At 39.5% G+C, this 20,599-nt stretch overlaps 1 protein-coding gene across 3 annotated transcripts in view; it reads right to left on the bottom strand.

Annotated features, from left to right (window-relative positions):
• The window catches only part of SPAG1 (sperm associated antigen 1), a 146,334-nt gene that overhangs the window by 82,215 nt on the left and 43,520 nt on the right, over positions 1-20,599 (bottom strand). For all 3 annotated transcript variants that reach the window (XM_037802947.1, XM_037802946.1, XM_037802945.1), the window contains 3 exons: positions 3,273-3,413; positions 1,176-1,237; positions 561-670 (listed from right to left, as the gene is read on the bottom strand). In XM_037802947.1, the coding sequence (XP_037658875.1) occupies positions 561-670; positions 1,176-1,237; positions 3,273-3,413 (313 nt within the window). The remainder of the gene's footprint in view (positions 1-560; positions 671-1,175; positions 1,238-3,272; positions 3,414-20,599) is intronic.

Raw genomic sequence — 20,599 nt, 5'->3', positions numbered from 1 at the left:
ATACAGTGAACAGTAATATTTTAATATTCTTTCATCAACAAGAAATATACTACACCAACACATCAACAGTGGGTGGGGATAAGGGATATGGGAGAATTTGGCTTTTATTTTTCATTCTTATTTCTGTTCTGGAGTAATCAAAGTGTTCTAAAATTGATCATGGAGATGCATGCACAACTAGGTGATGATACTGTAAACCAGTGATTACATACTTTGGATGATTTGTGTGGTGTGTGAATATATCTCAATAAAATCAATGTAACTGAATCTCAAAAACAATTGACACAATTGAACACCTTAACAGAGAAAAGAAGGAATGAAAAACAAACAGATTATGGTAAGAAAAATAGGCTTATATTTTGAAGTTTTACTAAATATGAAGTTAAGTAGTTAAAAAGGTAGAAGTTAATTTATTAGGGTTGGTCAACTCTAGGGAAAATCCATAAACTTTTAATGGAATTCTGCAGCACTTCAGAAGGATGTCTGCTAGGTCAACAGCTTTTATTATAATTCAGAAATTTTAAAGTCTACTAAATTATTCCTATTTTCCCCACAATTACCTGCTATGTCTATTCTTTTCTCAATTTTTGACAAATGTGACTTGTTGTTTATTACAGTCTTTTCTTTGTAATCTTCATCAATTTTTGAACATTCCTTTTCCACATCAAATCTTAAATGAAAGAACAATAAAATCTGGGTGGGAAAGTGCCATACAAGCAAGAAAATACAATTTTTCTTGATATTCTTTTATTTGTATCTGTGAGCCTCTGAACACACATTCAAAAATGCATAATAGGTTTGTATTACCAGTCATGTGAATTCTCTCTTAGAAAATGTCCAATATAGTAAGGACTTAAAAATTAATCAGATCTAAACTGCTCAGGACTTGGTAATTAAAACTGTCACCAATCTCAGTTTTTAATGGGTTGTTCTTTTTTATTTTGTATGAGGATAAGGATTACATTATGTATTTTGGGTTGGTTTTATAAAAAGGATGCAGTAGTTTTTTATTTAATGAAAACAAGATCACCAGTGCTTAGCCTAGATCCTTTTAGTACTCTTCTGAAATAACTTGGTATTCTTCACATATTCTGGATTACATTCAAGTTATTACAATAAGTTATACTACAGAATTTTTCAGTGACAAATTTTATATAAAAAAATATAAAACATACTTATCCCACTCGGCATAGTCCCTTGGGATTTTTTTAGCCGGTCTACTTTTAGAATTTTTTTCCTGAAAGAATAAAATCATTTTTGGAGACATATTTAATCTAAGATTAGCAAATTTTACTGTAAATACAATGAGAAGTATTAGATTAAGATATACATATTGAATAGATAAGAACAACAGATGCCCCTGAAGTTATCACTACAGCATTGTCATTATTAACATAATATACAGCAGGTAAAAGAAAGGATTTTAAATTTTTAGTTATTTCTGGAGAAAACCTCCATGCCTTCAAGTACAAAAAAAGAATTTCTATTACTTTATTACTTAACGTACATGAAGTTAAATAATACACAAGTATGAAATATGTGATTATTACTGATTTTCTTATCATTTTAAAAAGGTACCAAACTGCCATTCCTTCTTTCAAAACCTTGACATTGGAGAAAAATAAGAATAACCACTTTGCTGTATTAGTCACAGATATTTTGTTTACAATGACAGTCATATAACTTGAACTAAAAAATTCTAGCAAAGAATAATAAACTACTGGCTCATGTAACCAAACCAATGAACAGGCCGGGTTTATTGCTGGATACAGGGACTTGTAAGCTCTCTTTACTCCCTCTCCACCTGTCCTTAGACTGTGCTTCTCTCTGGCTGCTGATTCCATTTTTTCCTATAGTTGCTCCCTTTCTCCATATAGCAGGAAACATGGCTAGAAGCAGTTCTGGAATTACAACCTCACAGGCCTCCTGATCAAAGAGAAAAAAGAGAATGACTCTTTTCCCTGGCTTCAGGTAGAGAAATCCTAAGGAAGGGCTCTGACTGGCCAGCTTGGGTCATGTGACTTTCCTTGACTAAGCACTAGATTGGTGGGATCAAGGGACCCAAACTGGGTCACACGCCCACTGCCGAGGATGGGGGCAGGCTCTGCACCAGAAGAGCACAGAGAGATGTGCTGACAATGCCATTATGCTCACAAATGGCTAATCTCTAGAACAAGTAAAATTTTATGGTTAGATAGGTACTAGGACTAAGGAATGCTAAGTTTAAAAAATATGTCTATATAGTCTTTAGAAAGGGAAATATAGCAGAACTTATAATAATAGTTACAAATCTTCACTTATTAGCTTTGTGACTGCTAATAAATAAATTAGCAACACTAGGGATTATAAACTGTATAGAAGAGAACTACATAGTCTTTAAAGGATCAATAAATATCATCTGGTGCTTCAACTTTATTTTCTGCTTATAAAAACACTGTTATATTTCCAGGGTACAGACTTGGTACATAGTGGGTAATCAACAACTCATTATATATAACGGTGGAAGCCTTACCATATAGTACTATGCAAGCTCAGTTATCTGAGTAATTCCCAATGGGGAATGAAAATATCCAGGAACGTAAACTATTAGCAGAGCCATGGAATGGACTGTGCAATTAAAGTGCAAATACATACACTCCTGGCAGCAATGCCCAGGGGACAGGGGTTAGGCTCGTTACTATCAGGGTCAGGTGGATGGACCTTGCACTCAAACAGGTCCCTTGTCTATTAAATCCATAGATGCAAGACAAAATAGGGAACATTCACAGAGAAATAATCAGAAGGGGTTGAGGATAAGGAGAAAATAACATACACTAAATAGAGAAATGACATCTATAAGTGTTTGAAAGTATCTGTATAATACATTAAATCCATAATTAATTGAATTATATGATAAGATATTTCCTCCAATTTACCTCTACTGGATATTTAAAGTTATTCCCTGAAATTCCCACACACTGAATCAGACCATATATAATCATCAAAACTGGTCAGAGAAGAAGAAACAGAACAACAAAAGAAAAAATGAGGAAAAGCAGTAAACACTAGAAGCAAGTCTTCAGAGGAAAAAGCTACAGTATTTCACTTTGATCTCTAATTGATGAGATGTACCCTACTCAATAAGGTAAAAAAGTCCCAGCTAAAACAAGTCCCCAACTCTGCTGGAGGACATCACACTTTGACCATTCCATTTACACCAAGATAACTCTCTTAATAAACAACAAAAACTTCTCTCCCTTCCAACCCTACCGTCATCCCTCAATAAAGCCTACTTTGCCAACATGAAGGCAGCTGTTTGAACCACGAACTGGAGGTAACTTATCTTCTGTTCCTGGAAATGTGTCTGTTTCATGGAAGTGTATTTTATGGACGTGTATTTTATTTTCTTCTTTTTTAATTTCGGATACCCAACCCTGAGAAAAAGGGAAAAAAAGAAGATAATTATAGTTTAAATAATTAGTCACTTACTGAAAGGACCATACATCATGATAGATTCCTGAAGTTTAATTATTTGACTGACAATCTGATCACACCATTTTCTCAGAAATGTTGTTCCTACTTTTATTTAACTTGCTAGGTCATATTTATCACTCTTTACAGAAAGCTTTTCCTGAATTTCCTGGTTGTGCTCCTCTTTATACATTACCATATAAACTTTTTAAATTCAGTTTTATTTAGATATATTCACATACCATACAATCATCCTCAGCGTACAATCAATTGTTCATAGTACCATTATATAGTTGTGCATTCATCACCACAATCAATTTTTGAACATTTTCATTACCACACACATAAAAAGAATGAGAATAAAAGTTAAAGTAAAAAAGAACATCCAAAACATCCCATACTCCCATCCCTCCCTATTACTCATTTACTTTTTGTCCTCATTTTTCTATTCATCTGCCCATACACTGTATAAAGGGAGTGGAAGTCACAAAGTTTTCACAATCACACAGTGTGAGCTATATAGTTATACAATCTATAACTATACAATCATCTTCAAGAATAAAGGCTACCACAATTCAACAGTTTCAGGTATTTTCTTCTAACTATTCCAATGCACTAAAAACTAAAAAGGGATATCTCTATGATGCATAAGAATAATCTCCAGAATGACCTCTCAACTCTATTTGAGATCTCTCAGCCACTGAAACTCTATTTTGTTTCATTTCTCTTACCCCTTATGGTCCAAGAAGGTTTTCTCAATCCCACGATGCTAGGGCAAAGCTCATCCCTACAAATCATGCCCCACATTACCAGGGAGATTTACACCCCTGGGAGTCATGTCCCATGTAGGGAGGAGGGCAGTGAGTTTACCTGCAGAGTTGACTTAGAGAGAGAGGCCACATCAGAGCAACAAAAGAAGTTCTCTGGGGGTGACTCTTAGGTACAATTTTAAGTAGGCTTAGCATCTCCTGTGCAGTAACAAACTTCATAAGGGCAAGCCCCAAGATCAAGGGATCGGCCTTCTAAATAGGTAACCCCCAATGCTTGTAAGAATATCATTAATTCTCCAGGTGGGGAAATCTAATATTTTCACATTTTCCCCCAGTCCCTCAAGCGGACTGTTCCAGTTTGCTAATGCTGCTGTTAAGCAAAATATCAGAAATGGACTGGCTTTTATAAAGGGGGTTTATTTGGTTACAAATTTACAGTCTGAAGGCCATGAAAATGTCCAAATTAAGGCATCAGCACAAGTACACTTTCACTGAAGGAAGGCCAATGGCATCCAGAAAGCCTCTGTTAGCTGGGAAGGCACATAGCTGGCATCTGCTGATTCCAGGTTGTGTTCTAGCTCCTCTCTCAGCTCCTGTGTGTTCTTCAAAGTGTTGCTCTTGGGGCATTATGTCCTCTCTTAGCTTCTCTGGAACAAACTCTGCACTAGCATCTCTGAAGCATTAGCAAAAGTCTGCTTTCAATGGTCATCCCCAAAACATGTCTCTCAGCTGCTCTAAGGTCCTTCTGTTAGTGAGCTCTTTTATAGGACTCCAGTGATTAAATCGAGACCCACCCTGAATGTCCTTCAACAGATGAGTGGATACACAAAATGTGATACATACACATGATGGAATACTATGCAACAGTAAGAAGGAAGGAGGTCATGAAACATATGACAACATGGATAAAACTTGAAGATATAATGCTGAGTGAAATAAGCCAGGCACAAAAAGAGAGATACTGTATGTTACCACTAATGTGAACTCTGTGAAAAATGTAAAATATTTTTAGAATGTAGGGGACCTAGTGATAGACAGCAAATAGTGAAGGGGGGACGATAATCTAATAAAAACAGGTAAGTTACGGAGGGCAAACGTAATGTTATGGGAATGCCACCAGAGAACGGGTGGTTGGAGCTGGCAGATGAATGCAGAGAGGAGCAGCCTTCCATGCCCCGGGCACCCTCCTCAGGGCTTGGCTGGGGTGATAACCTTTCGCAGACCCATGGTCAAGAACTGCCATGCCACGGACTGGCAATTGGAGCAGACAGAAGAGCGTGGAAGGGGGCAGCTTCCCACACCCCATGCAGCCATCTTCACAGCTGGCTGCAGACATGACCCTTCACAGCCCCACAGCTGAGAGCTTCCTTGAGGGAATCTGGGATATGGCAGGCTTGTGATGGTGTCTACTCTTCCCCCACACAGCCCATGGTGTGAACAGTCTAGATGCAGAGGTGCTGCACGGAAATGCCAGGAGGCCTCCCCAATCCCAGGAATTAATCGGTGCATGGCAGACAAGGACTGTGAGGCATTTGAGCTGGAAGGTGAGACACGCAGCTCTGCAGCCCCAGAGAACTCCACCCGCAGCCATGGGAATGGCCAGGACCACTGTGTTCGGGAGCAGACTCCCTGCCAAACAGCACAGGCCATGCTCCTCAACCACAGGGATGGCAGTCACCAGTGCACATGGAAAACTGGTGCACTGATTAGATTTCCACATGGTTTGGACCTCCACTCAGAGTGTGGATGAGGTTGGGAGAGAAATGGCTTGAGGGTAAGAGGTAGCTCAAGAGTACAATCTCCTGGTAGGTCGGGAAAGTACACTCTACCAAGCTGTAGCTCTGCCAAATTATTGACAAATGTTCAAATAATCCTACATATCCTAAAATAACCCTCTCAAGAGAATCAAATGCCAAGAGGCCAAAAACAACAGAAAATTATAAAGCATATGAAGAAACCAGAAGATATGGATAACCAAACATCCAAATTAAAAAGCCAGAGGAGACACAGAACTTGGAGGAATTAATCAAAGAGGTACACACAAATATCAGTGTCACAGCTCCAGATATAAAGGACATGAAGAATACCCTAGAGGAGCATAAAGAATTTGAAAAAGTAAATAAAAAATAGTGGATCTTATGGAAGTAAAAGATACTGTTGAGCAAATTAAAAATATTCTTCAGACACAAAGCAGCAGATTTGAAGAGCGAGAGGAATGACTTCTTGAACTCAAAGACAAGCCAATGGAATGTGAAAGCACAAAAGAATGAATGGTGAAAAAAACTGAAAAATTTGAAATGGACCTCAGGGAAATGATGGACAACATGAAGTGCACAAATACAAGGATCATTGGTATCCCAGAAGGGGAAGAGAAGAGAAAAGGGTGGGGAAGAGAAGAGTAAAGGGCTGGGAAAAGTATTCAAAGACTTGTTGGGGAAAACTTCCCAACCCTTCTAAACAACATAAATATGCAAATCAAAGATTCCCAATGAACTCCAAATAGAATATATCCAAATAAACCCACACTGAGACATTCTGATCAGATTATCAAATGCTGAAGAGAAGGAGAAAGTTCTGAAAGCAGCAAGGGAGAAGCGATTCACCACATACAAGGAAAACAACATAAGACTAAGTACTGACTACTCAGCAGGCACCATGGAGGAAAGAAAGCAGTGGTATGACATATTCGAAATTCTGAAGGAGAAAAATTGCCAGACAAGAATTCTTTATCCAGCAAAGCTCTCCTTCAAAATTAAGGGAGAGCTTAAAATTTTCACAGACAAACAAATGCTCAGAGAATTTGTTAACAAGAGACCTTCCCTACAAGAAACACTAAAGGAAACTCTACCAGCTGAGAAAAAAAGACAGAAGAGAGAGGCCTGAAGAAGGGCAGAGACTGAAGAGTATTAGTAAGGGTAACTTAAAGGAAATAAAGAGAGAGGGGGGAAAACAGAACTGACAACTAAAACCAAACGATAAGAATGGCTGATTCAAGATCTGCCTTCACAGTAATAACACTGAATGTGATTAAACTCTCAATTACAAGATAAAGATTGGCAGAATGGGTTAAAAAATACGGACCATCAATATGCTGCTTACAAGAGACTCATCTTAGACCTAGAGATACAAAGAAATTGAAAGTGAAGGGATGGAAAAAATATTCTATGCAAGCTACAGCCAAAAGACAGCAGGGGCAGCAATACCAGTATCAGATAAAATAGACTTCAAATGCAAGGAAGTCACAAGAGACAAAGAAGGACACTATATACTAATAAAAGGGACAATTCAACAAGAACAAATAATCATAAATGTTTATTCACTCAATCAAAGGACTCCAAACTACATGAGATAAACATTGGCAAAACTGAAGGAAGCAATAGATGTTTCCACAATTATCATGGAAGACTTCAATATATCACTCTCTCCTATACGCAGATCAACCAGACAGGACCATAAGGAAATTGAAAACCTAAACAATCTGATACATGAATTAGACTAAACAGACATATATAGAGCATTACATCCCAAATTACCAGGATATACATTCTTCTCTAGTGCTCATGGAACTTTCTCCAGGATAGATCATATGCTGAGACATAAAACAAGCCTTGATAAATTTAAAAGATTGAAATTATTCAAAGCCCGTTCTCTGACCACAATGGAATGCAATGAGAAGTCAATAACCATCAAAGATCTAGAACATTCACAAATATCTGGAGGTTAAACACACTCCTAAACAATTGGTGGGTTAAAGAAGCAATTGCAAGAGAAACTGCTAAATATCTAGGGACAAATGAAAATGAGAACACAATACATCAAAACTTATGGGATGAGCTCCCAGCGATGCACCAGCTGGACAACGTCTGCTAAATCCACAGGGACTGTATACTTGGTGAAACCGGGAGTCTGCATTCTGAAACGAGTGGATGAGCTGGCTGAAAGTCCGGCGGCTGTGCTGCGGTGTGGGGAAACCATGGGTTGGCGTTTGGAGATGGACTATTTCCTTTAAAAAAACAAAAAACCCGGGAGCAGCTGCGGTTAAGATGGTGAGAACCACGCAGTGAAGCACAGCAGGAGCAGAATGTGCCAACGTCTCAGTGTCTGGCATGGAGGATAGCCCGCTGATGATTTTCTCAGGGCCAAGGGTGCAGAGGGGAGCCAAAATGAGAAAGAAACTGTGCCCCTTGCAACCATCTCCCTAGCAGGTGGGGGACGCTCCTGCCCGGGCCCAACCCTCAGCTCAGAGCTGCGCCAAGAAACCCAGTGTGACAGGGAATCTTTCCCACAGCACCACACACAAGCCACAATATCAGCCATGGACAGTGGCCTTTACTATACCCACGGCTGATTGTCCCGGGGATGGGAGGGCAGAGCTGTGCGAAAAGGGGGAAGTTAATGTGTCCCATTCAACCATCTTTGAAGTGGGCTGGGAACACCCCTGCACAGCCCGGCAGCCCAGGGTTTCCCTGGCGGGCCGGCGCGCACTTGTGACATGGCACAGCCTTCCCTCAGCAGACGTCCTGGAAGAGCACGGCTGAGAAGGGGGACCCACTCAGAAAACCCAGGGACCCTATACAAATGCCGGGGAGTTGTGGGTCAGTGGCAGAGACAATCTGAGGCAAGACTGAAATGAAGGCTTACACTCTTGCAACAGCCTTAAACCTCCGGGAACACCTGTGAGGTCTGATTATTAAAGCTGCCCTGCCTCCCTAACCACCCAGACACACTCCCCACATTCAGGGCAGACAGCATCAACAACACACCCAAACTCAGTGCACCAATTGAACCCCACAAGAATCAGATCCCCACACACCACCAAGACAAAGTTGGGGAGAACTGACTTGAGGGGAATAGAAGATGCCATCTGCTGGTTAGTTAGAGAAAGTGTACGCCACCAAGCTGTAGATCTGACAAATTAGAGATCAGTATTTTTTTATATCCAGAAAGAACTCTATCAAGTAAAGCAAATACCAAGAGGCCAAAAACAACAGAAAATTTTAAAGCATATGATAAAACCAGACAATATGGAGAATCCAAACCCAAACACCCAAATCAAAAGATCAGAAGAGACACGGTACTTGGCACAATTAATCAATGAATATAGGACAATGAGAGCATGGCACAGGATATAAAGGATATGAAGAAGAGCATGGCACAGGATATAAAGGACATAAAGAAGACCCTAGAAGAGCATAAAGAAGAAAATGCAAGAGTAAATAAAAAAATAAAAGATCTTATGGAAATAAAAGAAACTGTTAGCCAAATTAAAAAGACTCTGGATACTCATAATACAAGATTAGAGGAAGTTGAACAACAACTCAGCGTCCTCGAGGACCACAGAATGGAAAATGAAAGAACAAAAGAAAGAATGGGGAAAAAAATAAAAAAAATCAAAATGGATCTGAGATATGATAGATAAAATAAAACGTCCAAATTTAAGACTCATTGGTGTCCCAGAAGGGAAAGAGAAGGGTAAAGGTCTAGAAAGAGTATGCAAAGAAATTGCTGGAGAAAACTTCCCAAATCTTCTACACAATATAAATACACAAAGCAGAGAGGCGGGGCAAGGTGGTGGAGTGGGGAGGTGTACGTTTTAGTTACTCCTACAGGGCAGGAGGTAAAAAGCCAAGAACTGCGTGGACTGGACACTGCAGAGCAATTTGACTTTGGGCACACTTCATGCAATCCTCTTGAACACATGGAACTGCTAAGATCAGCAAAATCTGTAAGTTTTCGCAGCCAGGGGACCTGTGCCCCTCCCTACCAGGCTCAGTCCTGTGGGAGGAGGGGCCGTCAGCACTGGGAACGAGGAGAGAGAACTGCAGTTGCAGCCCTTATCGGAAACTCAATCTACTGATTCAAACTCCAATCATACATAGACTGAGACCAGACACTGGAGAATACGGGAGCAGCCAGCCCAGCGGAGAGGAGACAGGGATAGCAAAAATAGCAAGAAAAACCCAAAAAGAAAAGTGGATGCTTTTTGGAGTTCTGGTGAACATAGAATGGGGAACGGCAGAGCTCAGGCAGAGTCGCTCATATGCAAATCCAGAAGAAAAACTGGTTTCTCTGCCCCCCCCCCCCCCGGACCGTACCTTAATGGCCCTAATTGCTTTGTCTCTTAGCATTTCAATAACCCATTAGATCTGCAAGGAGGGCCTTTCTTTTTCTTTTTTTCTTTTTTTTATCTTTTTCTCTTTTTCTAAAACAATTACTCTAAGAAGCCCAGTACAGAAAGCCTCAAAGACTTGCAATTTGGGAAAGTCAAGACAAGAGCAGAACTAAGAGAGCTCTGAGGCACAAGACACTAAGTCCAGTGGCTGACAAAATTCACTAAACACCACAACTTCCCAAGAAAGGGGGGGCATCCTCTCACAGCCATCTTCCTGGTGGACAGGGAATACTCCTGCGCATCACCAGCCACACAGCCCAGAGCTGCCCCAGACAACCCAGTGTGATGGGAAGTGCTTCCAATAACACACTCACACACCACAAAATCGGGCATGGACATTAGCCTTCCCTGCACCCTCAGCTGGTTGTCCCAGAGTTGGGAAGGCAGAGCAGTGTGAATTAACACGCCCCATTCAGCCACCCTTTCAGCAGACTAGGAGCCTCCCTACACAGCCCAGCAGCCCACAACTGCCTTGGGGGGACAGCACTCAGCTGTGACATAGCACAGTCATCCCTCAACAGAGGACCAGAGGGTGCACGGCCTGGAAGTGGAACCCACTCACAAGTCTCAGGGGCCATATGACAATACCAAGGATTTGTGGGTCAGCGGCAGAAACAAACTGTGGCAGGACTGAACTGAAGGATTAGACTATTGCAGCAGCTTTAAATCTCCAGGAACACCAGGGAGATTTGATTGTAAGAGCCACCCCCCCGACCGCCCAGACACACGGCCCGTATACAGGATGGGCAATAACACCTACACACGCAAGCTTGGTACACCAACTGGACCCCACAAGACTCACACCCCCACTCACCACAAAGACAAAGTGGGGGGAGAACTGGCTTGAGGGGAATAGGTGGCTCACAGACATCACCAGCTGTCAGTTAAAGTGGACTCCATGAAGCTGTAGATTTGACAAATTAGAGATAAGGGTTTTAATCAATCTACAAATCCTAAAAGAACCCTATCAAGTTAAGCAAATGCCAAGAGGCCAAAAACAACAGAAAATTTTAAAGCATATGAAAAAACCGGATGATATGGATAACCCAAGCCCAAGCACCCAAATCAAAAGATCAGAGGAGACACAGTACTTGGAGCAATTAATCAAAGAACTAAAGATGAACGATGAGACCATGGCACAGGATATAAAGGACATGAATAAAAGCATGGCACAGGATATAAAGCGCATCAAGAAGACCCTAGAAGAGCATAAAGAAGAAATTGCAAGAGTAAATAAAAAACTAGATGATCTTATGGAAATTAAAGAAACTGTTGACCAAATTAAAAAGACTAGATACTCATAGTACAAGACTAGAGGAAGTTGAACAACGAATCAGTGACCTGAAAGATGACAGAATGGAAAATGAAAGAACAAAAGAAAGAATGGGGAAAAAAATTGAAAAATCGAAATGGAACTCAGGGATGATAGATAATATAAAATGTCCAAATATAAGACTCATTGGTGTTCCAGAAGGGGAAGAGAAGGGTTAAGGTCTAGGAAGAGTATTCAAAGAAACTGTTGGGGAAAACTTCCCAAATCTTCTAAACACCATAAATACACAAATATAAATGCCCAGCGAACTCCAAATACAATAAATCCAAATAAACACACTCCGAGACATATTCTGATCAGACTGTCAAATACTGAAGAGAAGGAGCAAGTTCTGAAAGCAGCAAGAGAAAAGCAATTCACCACATATAAAGGAAACAGCATAAGACTAAATAGTGACTACTTAGCAGCCACCATGGAGGCGAGAAGGCAATGGCGTGACATATTTAAAATTCTGAGAGAGAAAAATTTCCAACCAAGAATACTTTATCCAGCAAAACTCTCCTTCAAATTTGAGGGAGAGCTTAAATTTTTCACAGACAAACAAATGCTGAGAGATTTTGCTAACGAAAGACCTGCCCTACTTCGTATACTAAAGGGAGCCCTACTAACAGAGAAACAAAGAGAGGAGAGAGAGAGACAGAGAAATTTAACAGACATATATCGTACATTACATCCCAAATCACCAGGACACACATTCTTCTCTAGTGATCACGGATCTTTCTCCAGAATAGACCATATGCTGGGACATAAAACAAGCCTCAATAAATTAAAAAAAAAAAACTTGAATTTATTCAAAGCACATTCTCTGACCACAATGGAATACAAATAGAAGTCAATAACCATTAGAGACTTAGAAAATTCACAAACAACTGGAGGGTAAAAATGAGGGGGAGATGAAAACATTCCTGGATAATCAAAAGCTGAGGGACTTCATCACCAGTAGATCAGTCCTATAAGAAATGCTAAAGGGAATTGAGCAGGTGGAAAGGAGGGGACACTAAACAATTGACCGAAACCACATGAAGAAATAAAGATTTCCAGTAAAGATCACATGGCAAATATAAATACCAATACTACTGTATTTTTGGTTTGTAACTCCACTATTTACTTCCTACAGGATCTAAAATACATAAACGGTAATGATAAATCAGTGGTTTTGGACTCAATGTAAAATACGTAATTTTTGACAAGAACTACATAAAGGTGGGGGAATGGAGTATAGGAACATAGTTTATGTGTCCTATTGAAGTTAAGTTGGTATCAAAGAAAAACAAGATTGTTATAGATTTAAGAGGTTAAATTTAGCCTCACAGTAAGTACAAAGAAAGTATCAGAGAATATGACAATAGAGATGAAAAGTAGAGTATGGGTTATGAGGAGTAGGGGAAGGGGCAATGAAGAGTTAAGAAATGAGTGGAGGGTTGCTGTTCGGGGTGAAGGGAAATTTTTAGTAATGGATGGTGGGAAGGTGATAGCATTGCAACATTCTAAATGTGATTAATCCCATAATGGAATGCTAGGGGGGGGTTGAATGGGAAGATTCAGGTTGTATATACATTTCCACAAGTGGGGAAAAAAAAAAAAGACAGTCTAAATAGATAATGACAATTAATGCCAAGGATGGTCCTGGATTGGATCTCAGGATGGAGGAGAGGAGGCTCAAAGGGACACATTTGGGACACAGAAAGGAAAAAAAAAGGAAATATAGAATGTAAGCTTTGTATCAATGTTGAATTTCTTGAACTTCTTAGCTACACTTAATGGGATTGCATAAAAGAATTTTCTTGTTCATAGGAAATGTGTATGTGAATTATATTGTTTGTTCAAGGATGTGTGCAGCCTGCTCTCATATATTCAGAAGACAGTGCAATAGATGATGGATGATAGGGAGGGAGGGAGGGAAAGAAAGAAACGGTGTGACAGGATGTTAAAGTTGGTGGATCGGGGTTTCAGGGGAGGGGGGTCGGGGTATGCTGGAGTTCTGTGTATGGGGTTTGTATTGTTTTTGCAACTGTTCCTGTAAGTTTCAATTTATTTCAAAATAAAATTAAAAAAAAAAACTTATTGGATGCAGCAAACTCAGTATTGAGGGGGGAAATTTATAGCTCTAAATGCATATATTAAAAAGGAAGAAAGAGCTAAAATCAAAGAAACTAACATAACAACTGAAGAAGCTAGAAAATGGTCAGCAAACTAATCCTAAAGCAAGTCAAAGAAAAGAAATAAGGATTAAAGCAGAAATAAATGATATGGAGAACAAAAACACAACAGATGGAATAAATAAAACCAAAAGTTGGTTCTTCGAGAAAATCAACAAGATTGACCCTCCTTTAGCTAGACTGAAAAAGTTAAAAAGAGAGAAGACCTAAATAAATACAATAATAAATGAGAGGGGGGACATTATTGTGTGTCCTGAAGAAATTTAAAAACTCGTAAGAGGATACTATGAACAACTGTACGCCAACAAACTAGGCAATTTAGAGGAATTGGATAATTTCCTGGAAACACATGAAAAACCTATTCTGACCAGAGAAGAAACAGAAGTCCTCAACAAACCAATCACAAGTAAAGAGATCCAATCAGTCATCAAAAAGCTTTCTACAAATAAAGGCCCAGGGCCAGATGGCTTCACAGGGGAATTCTATCAAACTTTCCAAAAAGAACTGACATCATTCCTACTCAAACGCTTTCCAAAAATTGAAGAAAATGGAGCACGACCTAACTCATTTTATGAAGCTGACATCACTCTAATACCAAAACCAGATAAAGATGCTACAAGAAAAGAAAACTACAGGCCAATCTCCTTAAGAATATAGATGGAAAATTTCTCAACAAAATGCTTGCAAATTGAATCCAAAGACACATTTAAAAAATCATACACCAGGACCAAGTAGGGTTCAACCCATGCATGCAAGGGTGGTTCAACATAAGAAAATCAAGGTAATACAATACATAAACAAAGCAAAACAGAAAAATCAAATGATCATCTCAATAGATGCTAAAAAAGCATTCGACAAAATTCAGCATCCCTTTTTGATAAAAACATTTCAAAAGGTAGAAATGAAGGAAACTTCCTCAGTATGATAAAGGGCATATATGAAAAACCCACAGCCAGCATAATGCTCAATGGTGAGAGACTGAAAGACTTTGCTCTAAGATCAGGAAAGAGACAAGGATGCCCACTGTCACTACTATTATTAACATTGCGCTAGAAGTTTTAGCCAGAGCAATCCAGCAAGACAAAGAAATAAAAGGTATCCAAATCAGAAAGGAAGATATAAAACTGTCATTATGGATATGATCTTATATTTGGAAAACCCTGAGAAATTGATGACAAAGCTACTTGAGCTTATAAACAAATTCAGCAAAGTGGTGGGATACAAGATTAATCCACATAAGTCAGTAATGGTCTTATACATGAGCAATGACTTAATGGAAGGGGCACTCAAGAAAAAGTTTCCATTAACAATAGCAACTAAAAAAATCAAGGTGGAGGCAGGGCAAGATAGCGGAGTGGTGAGGTATGGAACTGTCTAAAACAGCCAAGTGTTCAGGGAATTCAGTGACCGGTCACGCATCATACACCAATGTGGAACATGTCGAACAGCTGAGATCCCAGCGAAAAATTGTTTCCCTGGCCAAGGGGCTAATGCCCCTCCCCCCAAGGCACTGCAGACCATTTCGAAGCTGGTTACCAGAGCGAAAAAGAAACAAAGTGTGCTGCGAGCAAGGAGGGGGCTCAATCTGAACCTAACTGCAGAATTAACAAATTCAGGCTGCTGAGTAAAAGGTCCAAGTACAGATAAACCAGAAGTGGACATGCAAGGAGCCAGAGGAATCCATCTCAAAGAGGAGGTAGGGCTGACAACAACAGCAAAAAAATAAAAAAAAAAAAAAAAAAAAAAAACCAGAGACTTTTGGAGTTGGAGGTGTTCAGAATACTGGAAAAGGGCTGGGCTCCAAGAAAAAGGGGCACATAGAAATGGGTACCAATTTGGGCTCTGGCTCCCAAACCCAGGGAGCTGGGGTCTGGTTCTGAAAAGGGTTTTTTTGTTGTTGTTTTTTTCCTTCTTTTCCTTTCTGGCTTTCCAACTTTTTCATCTGGAAGAGTTCATAGTCCAAAGGGCTTAAGTTTAAATAGTCCATACTGGGGCTGAAAAAACTTGGGGGTTGGGGAAAGGCCCTGAAAAGGGATTTCTTTCTTTCCTTCTTTCCTTCTTTCCTCCCTCCCTCCCTCCCTTCCTTTCTTCCTTCTTTCCTTCATTCCTCCCTCCCTCCCTCCAGACCCCAGGAACTGGTAAACAGGAACCAGCTTGAGTCAGCCATGCCCCTGGCAGGGACAGTGCTTATGGAAAATTAAAGGCACCTGTGGCAACTCTTTACACTGGTGGGGAGCCACGGGCTGACAAACACCACCTTCTGGACAGGATAGGAAAAGCACAAAGTCTAGAGGCTTCACAGGAGGGTCTCATTCTCAGGGAAAATTCATACCCTCCTCCCGAGACCTGGCCCTCTCTGCACTGGGAAAATCTGATTGGGGTCAATCATATCTAAGGAGACCCACTCACAAAAAGGTTACATAGAGGCATGTCAAGAACCAGAAAAACAAGTGGTGAAAAATTCTGATCAAATAAACGGAAGCTATGTTAGAGGTCTAAAATAAGTTGAACTGAATACCAAAGGATAGAGAACAAAGCCAACCAACAAGAAAACACTAGGTAAAAGAGAAAAAACAGTCTCCAGAATAAACTAAACAAGAAAACCAGATGCCTAGACAGCTAAAAATAACAAGCCATACTAGGAAACACAAAAATATGGACCAGCCAAAGGAACAAACTAACACTTCAACTGAGATACAGGAATTGAAACAACTAATTAATAATCAAACAAATCTCTTAAATCAATTCACAAATAAAATCAATGAGTTGAGGGAAGATTTGGCAAAAGAGATGAAGGCTATAAAGAAGACACTGGGTGAAGATAAGGAGGAACTCAAAAGTATGAAAAACAAATGGCAGAACTTATGGAAATAAAAGGCACAATAACAGAGATGAAAAACACAATGGAGACATACAACAGCAAATTTGAAGAGGCAGATGAAAGGATAAGTGAACTAGAAGACAGGGCATCTGAAATCCTACACACAATGGAACAGATAGGGAAAACAATGGAAAAATATGAGCAGGTCTTAGGTAACTGATGACAACATGAAGTATATGAATATATGTGTTATAGGTATCCCAGAAGGAGAAGAGAAGGGAAAAGGTGCAGGGAGAATAATAAAAGAAATAATCACTGAAAATTTCCCAACTCTTATGAAAGACATAAATTACAGATTCAAGAAGTGCAGCATACCCCAAACAGAAAAGATCCTAATAGACCTACTCCAAGACACTTACCGATCAGACTGTCCAATGTCAAAGACAAAGAGAGAATTCTGAAAGCAGCAAGAGAAAAGCAATCCATCACATACAAGGGATGCTTGATAAGACTATGTACAGATTTCTCCACAGAAACCATGGAGGTGAGAAGACAGTGGTATGATATATTTAAGATGCTGAAAGAGAAAAACTGCCAACCAAGAATTCTATATCCAGCAAAACTGTCCTTCAAAAATGAGGGAGAGATTATATTTTCAGACAGACTAACACTGAGAGAGTTTGTGAACAAGAGACCTGTGCTTCAAGGAATACTAAAGGGAGTGCTACAGGCTGATAGGAAAAGACAGCAGAGAGAGGTTTGCAGAAGGGTATAGAAATTAAGACTATCAGGAAGGGTAAAAGAGAGAGAGAAAAAAATAAGATATGACATATAAAATCCAAAAGACAAAATGGTAGAAGAAAGTACTGCCCTTAAAGTAATAACACTAAATGTTAATGGATTAAACTCCCCCATAAAAAGACAAAGACTGGCAGAATGGATCAAAAAACAAGACCCACAAGAAACTCACTTTAGACACAGGATAAAAGATAGGCTGAAAGTGAAAGGTTGGAAAAAGATATTTCTCAAAAACAACAACCAGAAAAAAGCAAGAGTAGCTATATTAATATCAGACAAATTAGACTTCAAATGTAAAACAATTAACAGAGATAAAGAAGGACACTATATATTAATAAAAAGGACAAATCATCAAGAAAACTTAACAATCATAAATATTTATCCACTAAGCAGGATGACCCAAAATACAAGAGGCAAAGCTTGACAACACTGAAGGGAGGAGTAGATACCTCTACAATAATAGCTGGAGACTTCAATACAACCGCTCTCATCAATGGACAGAACATACAGACAGAGGATCAATAAGGAAACAGAGATGCTGAATGGCACAATAATGAACTAGACTTGACAGACATTTATAGAACACTATACCCCACAACAGCAAGATACACATTCTTCTCAAGTGCTCATGGATCATTCTCTAGGAAAGACCACATGTTGGGTCAAAAAGCAAGTCTCAACAAATTTAAAAAAACTGATATTATAAAAAGCACCTTCTCAGATCATAATGGAATGAAGTTGGAAATCAATAACAGGCAGAAGGTTGGAAAATTCACAAATATATGGAGGCTAAGTAACACAGTGTTAGACAACCAGTGGGTAAAGGAAGAAATTACAAGAGAAATTAGTAAATACCTCAAGGCAAATTAAAATGAAAACACAATATATTAAAACTTATGGGATGCCGCAAAGGCAGTGCTGAGAGGGAAATTTATTGCCCTAAATGCCTATATTAAAAGAGAAGAAAGAGCAAAAATTGAGGAATTAACTGTTCACCTGGAGTAAGTAGAGAAAAAACAGCAAACTAACCCCAAAGAAGACAGAAGGAAAGAAATAACAAGGTTAGAACAGAAATAAATGAAATTGAGAACAGGAAAACAGTAGAGAGAATCAACAAAACCAAAGTTGCTTCTTTGAGAACATCAATAAAATCGATGGACACCTAGCTAGGCTAACAAAAAGAGAAAGAGAGGGAGAGGGAGAAGGAGAACTACAGGAAAAGAAAATCAAGAAAAAAATTCCATTTACAACAGTGTTCTGGTTTGCTAATGCTGCTGGAATGCAAAACACCAGAGATGGATTGCTTTCTATAAAAGCGGGGTTTATTTGGTTACACAGTTACAGTCTTAAGGCCATGAAGTGTCCAAGGTAATGCATCAGCAATCAGGTACCTTCTCTGGAGGATGGCCTGTGGTGTCCAGAAAACCTCTGTTAGCTGGGAAGGCACGTGGCTGGCGTCTGCTCCAAAGTCCTGGTTTCAAAATGGCTTTCTCCCAGGACGTTCCTCTCTAGGCTGCAGTTCCTCAAAAACGTCACTCTCAGTTGCTCTTGGGGTATTTGTCCTTTCTTAGCTTCTCTGGAGCAAGAGTCTGCTTCTAACGGCCGTCTTCAAAATGTGTCTGATCTGCAGCTCCTGTGCTTTCTTCAAAGTGTCCTTCTTGGCTGTAGCTCCTCTTCAAAATGTCACTCACAGCTGCACTGAGTTCCCTCTGCCCGTCAGCTCATTTATATGGCTTCACTGATCAAGGCCCACCCTAAATGGGTGGGGCCATGCCTCCATGGAAATATCCAATCAGAGTCGTCACCCACAGCTGGGTGCGGTGCATCTCCAAAGAAACACTCAAAGAAATCTAATCAAAACTGATAACATCTGCCCACGCAAGATTATATCAAACATAATGGCGTTTGGGGGACACAATACATTCAAACTGGCACAAACAGCAACCAAAAGAATCAAGTATTTAGGAATAAACTTAACCAAGGTGACAAATGATCTTTACAGAGAAAACTACAAGAGAGGGAGAGGGAGAAGGAGAATGTAAATAAATACAATCAGAAATGGGAAAGGGGACATAACTACTGATCCTGCAGAAATAAAGGTGATAATGAGAGGATACTACGAACAACTATATACTCATAAAGTAGATAACTTAGATGAAATGGACAACTTCCTAGAAAAGCATGAACACTGACTCAAGAAGAAACAGCACCCTCAACAACCAAGCACAAGTAAAGAGACTGAGTCAGTCATCAAAAAACTCTCAAAAAAGAAAAGCCAAGGACCAGATGGCTTCACATATGAATTCTACCAAGCATTCAAGAAAGAATTAGTACCAATCCTGCAAAAACTCTTCAAAAAAATTGAAGAGGAGAGAAAACTACCTAATTCATTCTATGAAGCCAACATCACAACACCCTAATACCAAAGTCAGACAAAGATAATACAGAAAAAGAAAATTATAGACCAATCTCTTTAATGAATATAGATGCAAAAACCCTCAAGAACAGACTCACAAATTGAATCCAGCAGCACATTAAAAGAATTATACACTATGACCAAGTGGGATTTATTCCAGGTAAGCAAGGCTGGTTCGACACAAGAAAATCAATTAATGAAATACACCACATCAATAAACCAAAGTGGAAGAAACACATGATCATCTCGATCCATGCAGAAAAGGCATTTGACAAAACTCAACATCCTTTCTTCATGAAAACACTTCAATGGATAGGAATAGAAGGGAATTTTCTCAATATGATAAAGGCAATATATGAAAAACTTACAGCTAACATTGTACTCATTGGGGAAAGACTGAAAACTTTCCCTCTAAGATCAGGTACAAGACAGGGATGCCCACTGTCACAATTGTTATTCAACATTGTGTTGGAAGTTGTACCTAGAGCAATAAGGCAAGAAAAAGAAACAAAAGGCATCAAAATTGGAGAGGAAGAAGTAAAACTTTCACTGTTTGCAGATGACATGATCCTATATGTAGAAAATCCAGAAAAAAACTACAGCAAAGCTACTAGAGCTAATCAATGAATACAGCAAAGTGGCAGGCTACAAGATCAACATGCAAAAATCAGTAGTTTTCC

This window comes from Choloepus didactylus, chromosome 14 (assembly GCF_015220235.1).
Source record: "Choloepus didactylus isolate mChoDid1 chromosome 14, mChoDid1.pri, whole genome shotgun sequence".
In the NCBI taxonomy this organism is placed as follows: Eukaryota; Metazoa; Chordata; class Mammalia; order Pilosa; family Megalonychidae; genus Choloepus; species Choloepus didactylus.
Note: the sequence above shows the minus strand (reverse complement) of the source record. Positions and strands in the feature narration are given on the sequence as shown.